We start from the raw sequence: 7,541 nt of genomic DNA, 5'->3' as shown, positions 1-7,541 counted from the left end.
GGTATAATGCGTTTCTTTTGTTACGTTGTCGGGGCCTCGAGGGATAATTTTACTCGGTCTTAACCCGTGTTTATGCACCCTAATTCGACGCACTGATTTCAAACAACGAACCGTTTGTTTAAATATCTTTACATTTTTAAGCACGAGTTAAAATGTGCACCGCGCAGGAACAGTCCGTTATAATGGTCCACCCCCCCCCCTAAACCATAACATCATTAATAATTAATGACTTCAAGTCCCTAATCTCAGTTATCACACGATGAAATCACACGTATACGCCAATACAGATCATAACACGAACTTCACGAACTGTCGATTTATTATTCATACAGACAACCTACATGTCCATACAATTTATTCGGGAACATATATCTTAAAAAACCAATAAAACATAATATAATATATAAATTGAACGTTAAAACTACTAAGATAAAAACCCTTTCACCGATCCGCTGAGATGTCACCACATGATTCGTCCTTCAACTGATACTGCAAATGAGTATTCGAATCGTACAAATATATTATTTACTCGAAATACAATTCGTTTTTGTTGAACTTCCGTTTAAATCGTATTCGTTGTGAACTCTACTTTAAAAAAAAAACCGTAGACATCGTTTTTGATTTTTATTTGTTCGTTTCTGTAATTTCGAAAATGTCACTATGTTGTTGTATTGAGTCGTGTACGACGTACGCAAGACACACCCAGTTGGCCAGATGTTTTTGATGTGTATAATACGCTATATAATGCTGAATTTCATTTAACATCATATCCAAACGCATTATTCATATGTTTAGAATATTATCTAAATGTACCAATGGACCCAAATGCAATACATCACATTTATACAATGGCATCCTTTTACAATATATCGGTCACCAGAAATTAATGTGCTACAGATCTACAGCAGTGTTTTTTTTTTTATCAGTGAAACCTTTTATTATGTTCACTTAAACCGTGGGACCTCTATATTGCTTTACAAATTTTAATGTGATAATTTATAAAGTCAGTCATATTATAATTATAAATAAATATATACTTAAATTTCAACAATTCAAAATATAAAAGTGTAGCGCAGATTACATATACGTTTCGCTTTCTGTCGCGGCGCAAAATACATGCTATACTCGTATATATTTTGGTGGGTTCATGGATATTATAATTCGTTTACAGTAAAGTATTTATACAACTAAAAAAATACTTATGCTGTTACATAATAAAGTACTAATTAATAAATTAAACATAAATATAATTAAGTTAATAGATATTCTACTACAAGATTAAAATGTGCGCATTATATACATTATACATATTGGCTTACATAGCATCCATATATAAACTTGACTTTTTTCAATAAATCTATTAATACAGCAATATTATATTTAAATAAATAATTTTATTTTAATAATTATAATATTTCAATTATTATTACAAATATGTATACACACTTAAATTTAAAACTAAACTATAAACAGTACATAATAATATTTAGTATTAGACATTATGGTATTTATAATATAAAATAATAATTTACTTAAATTAATTTTGAAATCATTCATATTTATGATATACATCTTCATATTTGAAAAATTAGTAAAAGTATTAAACGCAAGAATAAATAATAATAAATAAATAAATAATAATAAATAACAATAAATAATAATGACTCAACTGAATAACAGGACGTGTTCAAACAATGATTTACCACCACCTACTGTATGTACATACTGCGTTATAAGTTATTATGGTGGTCCGGCCCAATCTTGTTTAATCATATCAGACGCCTTTTCCGCTATCATGATCGTTGGCGCGTTGGTGTTGCCGTTAACAATCGTAGGCATTATGGAAGCGTCTACCACCCTCAAGCTTTTGATGCCCCTCACCCTCAACCGTTCGTCCACCACAGCATACTCGTCATCCACCGGACCCATCTTGCACGTGCCGACCGGGTGGTAAATGGTCATCGTGTAATGACGAGCCTGACATTCCCAATATTTGTCGGATAAAAACACGTGACTCTCGCACCTCGGCGTGGCAATGTTATGCAATGTGGTGTTTATCTTAGTCATTGCAATGGTTCGGCTGATGGCGTATCCGATTTTGGCACCCTCCACTATAGTTCTGAGGTCCCGCGGGTCGCTGAAATAATTTGGCACGATTTTCGGAGCGGCGTAAGGGTTGGGGCTTGAGATATCGATGTAGCCTCGACTGTACGGCCTCAGCAGCAACGGTGATATCGTAAAGGCGTCTTGATATAATATGGGTTCGAATACTTTCTCGTAGTACTCGTCGGTGATGCCCACGTCCCGCTTATTCAAAAGACCACCGTCGTCGTTTTCCCCAGACGCTGTCATAAACAGCTGAACGTCCGGCCAATCGTGATCATCATTGTGGCTGCAACGAGAAAACCATAATATGTAACAAAGATTAAATAATAAATCTAAAACAAAACTAGAAAACCATGTCGGCTTATCTTATATAATTAACAGGACTCGTATATATAATTAATAAAATAACTTGAATTAAGCATGGTGACTACCTATTCAAAATTATTTGGAAATAAGATTAAAATAAAATAAACAATTATTTATTCATAAAATAATATATTAAATTATTTTACATGAGTTACATTGTATGATAAAATGTTTTGCCAAATATTGAAATTTGAAATACATTATAACACGTTATATAATGCAAATTACCAAAAAATAGCACTAAAATCCTAAAATACTTCAAATATGCAAAAATAGTATTATTAAATTTCATATTTGGATTGCCTGGTTCATAAAATAAATTTATAGCTCACTCTGTTATTTTTATCCGTATCCTATACTAATTAGCAAATGCTGTAAAATCCGAGCCCTGGTAATTAGTCTATTTTAAATCTTAAATCGAAAGCTCACTTACCGCGTGTTTACAAAACCCATGACTTCGCCAAGCGGTATCCTATAGAGCGGTCCCATTTTGTCGCGGAAGAATTGCATGAACGAGTTCAGCGTAAACATCCTTGGTAACACTATACCTAGGCCTTGGGGATTGGATTCGGGGGGCGAATCGAACAGATATGTTACTCCGCCCATCGCAATGTGGTCTTGCAGGTTCAGCCCCACGCCGGGTACGTGTTTAGTGACATTTACGCCGGCTTTACGTATCTTGTCGGCAGGCCCTATCCCCGACAACATCAACAGGTGGGGCGAATTTATTGCGCCCGCAGAGAGCACCACTTCTTTTTCGGCCATCACCAACTTCGGTATCGACCCCAGTTTCGATATCAGTACACCCGTAGCCTGGCCATTTTCGATCACGACTTTTAAGGCATGCGTGTGTAAGCTGATATGCAGGTTTGGACGATTTTTGATTGGCCTCAAAAACGCTTTGGCCGTACTGCACCTCAACCCGTCTCTTAGAGTTCCTAAAAAATCATATGAGTTACATAATCTAATTAACATAATTAAAATTCTTATTACGAAATTTAAACACCGACGTTAGTAATAAATAATAATAAATAACAAAAATACACTATTAATGTTTCGTTTGGTACCTACTGCATTTTATAAGTTACACAATTAGTACCTTGAGATCGTGTGAATCCTGTCTGACTTCGGCCGTTTATATCGACTTCGTCGTAACCGACTTCCTTGACGGCCTCCAAAAAATTGTCCACAATCGGCGATTTCGACCGGAAATGCTCAACGCTGAGGTATCCTCCTGTACCGTGGTACTCCGAAGTCACGAGCTCCGGTATCCTCATATCCTGGGACTTGATGAAGTACGGTAATACGTCATCGTAACCCCATCCCTCATTTCCGGCGTTTCGCCACGCGTCGTAATCTTTCCGGTTGCCTCGGACATAAAACATAGCGTTCAGGACACTGCTGCCTCCGATGACTTTGCCCCGGGGCCAGCTAGATTGGTTCCCATTGAGGCCCAAGCATGACGAATGACTGGGTTCTGTTTTATACTGCCAGTCAATATCCGAGCGCTGGAGGGAAGGATATAGCAGCGGTATGTCGGAATACGCCGGTTCGTCGATTCCAGCCTCTATTAATAGAACCTAAAAAATGAGAACGATTATTATTACTTGATAATTGTTATAGTATTTGTTTAGTTTCTATATAAATATTTTTTCCCGTACCTATATTTGCAACTATAGATAGTGTTTAATTATAGTTATAATTAAATTGTTATCAATAAAAATTGAATAATAATAACTGTATGCATTAATAAAAAAATTAAAAAAACCATAATTATGATTTTAGAATCTTTTTATTCTGCAACATCATTTCGTTCAAATAATATATATATATATATTCATATTCATATAATATACTATTATGTTGATGCTATGATAATAATCCATTTTTTACTAAAATAATTCAAATCCATTTCAAAGTTCGATTTCTACTGTTAAATTAAAACACTGATGTAATTTATAAATTAAATTTCAATATGTTCAAATGTACGTTGATTATTAATAATTGTGATTATTTTTAATGCATTTATTTTACGTGAGCATAGTATTCTATTCCATACATTTATGAAAACATATTGAAAATTTATTAAAATAAGACACAAAAACTTTATTATAACATCGCTTATTTTATTGTTTAATAAAATAATTTTTAAAGAATTAATTCAATAAATAATTAAATTATTTAATTTAAGAATCTGAAGGTATCCCTTTTCCAAATAAATTTTTTTTTTAAATTAAAATTTATAAACTATACCAAACTTATAATAAATATTATTTATGTAAAAAGAGATAACTGAAAGTAAATAGTTCTTATACAAGAAAGAATTATTCACATTTTCAGTATCTCATTAATTAATATAATTTTTATTTGTACGTATTAAATTACTGTTATGACTAGCAATGCAAAATGAATAATTTTAATATTTCGTGTGTAGAAACAATGTTACCTAACATGACGAGTTTTACTCGCAATCAATTAATGGTATTTATAAATATTACCGTCCAGTTTGCGTTCTCGGACAGACGATTGGCGACGACGGAGCCCGCAGAACCGCCGCCAATCACCACGAAATCGTACTTGTCTCTGATCTCGGTGATCTGGCGGTCCACGAACCGGTGACTGATGTCCTCGATGTCGGACCGGAAGAACAGTAAGGCCATACGGATGACCATTATGTAGCCGACACTGGACCCGTACGATATGGCCCTTCGGGTGGTCAGCCAGGACGTGAACGGATTGGGCGCCATTTTCGACGACGGTGATCGGTAAATGAACACTACCGAAGCGAACACGCTGGTATATGTATAATAATATTATACAGGTGCACCTGTCAGAAAGAAATGATAGATATTATAATATTATACGAGTTATTATAATTGTTATTTTTTTCGGGGTTACTTCACGTCGTCACCAGTCGTGTGCGACAACAATAAAATAACGTTTATACCTGTCGACGAAATATTTTGTATTGTGTGTCTGAAAGAGAGGTTTAAAACCGTCGACACCTGCACCGTTCCACAAATTATAAATAAGTAAATGTATTTAACTATGTTCTCAAAGTTTTTGGACACTTACATTATTATAATGGACATTTTTGCGAATAATAATCGAATTTTATGTTGGTTGTCGACAACAAATAAATTTATTTGTGCTCTATTATCTAAATGTATACGTTAGTATACAATATACTATATATAGTGGAGAAAAGAGGTTAAAGTCGGTACATTAGTGGTATAGTTGTACGCCGAGCACAGTGTAATAGAACAAATTTAATAACCATATAGGTGCCCAACTGTAAAATAATAGGTAAATAGGTCGAATAACACGAGTAATATTAGATATCATTTTTTATATGTAAAACAAAGTATATTACGGCATCACGTGTAAAAAAAAAATTGCCTACAAATTCCTGGTCGATTTAGTTGTGTAATCATAATGATACGCACCAAGTCTCAACAGATATAAGGTTGTTGGCCACGCAATATAAATTATACCGGTGTGGTGAACCTTATAGCAAGGAAAATATAGGTAAAATAAAATAATAAATGTATATAATAAAAAGACATCCAACGGCGTTGGTGATAATAATAAATTATATTTTAAGTAGTGACGGTTCGATAACAGGGTAGTGATACTTAAAATACTAGTGTTAGTACCCCGCCTCATCATGTAATAAATGATGACAATAATAATAACAAAGTGCAATAATATGGAGTATATAAAAATGTACGGTTATGATGGGGCTTAAAGCCGACTCGCGTAACCTATTTATACAGTTTATAGAATTTGACGAAGATGGCGATGAGTTTGATGATGTATGGTGGCGCGAGCGTAAGGTATGAACTATATTCGTTGACATGGTATATGGATACGTATTGTCACTAAAGTGCGTATAGCAACGCCTTTTAATTTAACACCTTTTAACTTTTCGTACCGTGTGCGTAATTTCGACTGCGGCTGCGACAACGCATAGATAGCTAGGTAGGTCCGTTGTTACCGCGACCTTTGCCACAATCGCGTTAGATTATATAATACGGCACAATATATATATACGAAAGATATACGTAACACATAACTATAAAGTTATATAATATTCAAATATTTTCCATATAAATAATTAATATTATAATAAACGCATAAACATTATACAATTCGATTCGTTATGCTATACAGTATAAACAAATGATTAACAAATCATTTACATAGGTAACCGAAATGTATGAAATTTGGTATAACATATTATATACATAAATAAAGCTTTATATACGTATATATATATAACATATTAAATCTATAGTTCATAATAAAAAACCACTTATTCAACAACAATAAATGCCGTCCTCGGAATCAAAGACTTTTGACATTGTAGATCTATAGCATATAATTTTTTATTTACACAACAATCACAGTACCTATTTACTTTTTAAAATTTATTTTATAGTTACTAAATATTATAATACTAATATTATAAATTAATAAGGTTGACTCAGCATAAATATATTTTCTTGAAAGCATATCAAAAGTTTAAATTAATTCATCTCAAACTTTTTATTAAATATTGGTTACAAAAATAAAATATCACCTGATATCGTGAATTTAATATAATGGAAAATAATAATACTGTAACATTAAAAAGGTTATTAATCGGTTCACTATTAATCATATATTTACACGTTTGTTTGCGTATTTTAGTGACGTTAAAACATAAATAAAAGAAAATATTAAATTAAATAAATCAAAGTAAATTAAATAAAAAGTTAAAATGGTAAAATATTTCTAAATTAAGGTCACAAGCTTTTAGGGTGAAGGTGCCAAGTCCGTGGGAATCATTCCCAACACTTAAATGTGCTGGATAATAAAATTAACCACCGGATATTAATTAGTAATTACAGTCTTACGCAATTACTTTCCCTTTGATCGCCGGAGGGCTCTCGAGGTCGTATTTTCGAAAATATAATAAAGTACACCGTATGAAGAATATACGTCTAAATTATAATAGTAATATAATATAATGTATATTATAATTATGCAACTTACCTGACTCGCAGGAATATATATATAAATATATA

At 32.8% G+C, this 7,541-nt stretch overlaps 1 protein-coding gene across 1 annotated transcript; it reads right to left on the bottom strand.

Moving 5' to 3' along the window:
- Nucleotides 1-1,691: 1,691 nt before the first annotated feature.
- LOC132926929 (glucose dehydrogenase [FAD, quinone]-like) lies at nt 1,692-5,237 on the bottom strand. Its single transcript, XM_060991355.1, has 4 exons — nt 4,971-5,237; nt 3,572-4,052; nt 2,906-3,410; nt 1,692-2,392 (listed from the first exon to the last, which is right to left on the bottom strand). The coding sequence occupies exons 1-4, from the start codon at nt 5,217-5,219 to the stop codon at nt 1,741-1,743; spliced, it is 1,887 nt and encodes a 628-aa protein (XP_060847338.1). The 5' UTR covers nt 5,220-5,237; the 3' UTR covers nt 1,692-1,740.
- Between the last annotated feature and the right edge of the window lie 2,304 nt (nt 5,238-7,541).

Source organism: Rhopalosiphum padi, chromosome 3 (genome assembly GCF_020882245.1).
Source record: "Rhopalosiphum padi isolate XX-2018 chromosome 3, ASM2088224v1, whole genome shotgun sequence".
Taxonomy (NCBI): Eukaryota; Metazoa; Arthropoda; class Insecta; order Hemiptera; family Aphididae; genus Rhopalosiphum; species Rhopalosiphum padi.
This window is presented reverse-complemented; position numbering and strand designations above follow the sequence as displayed.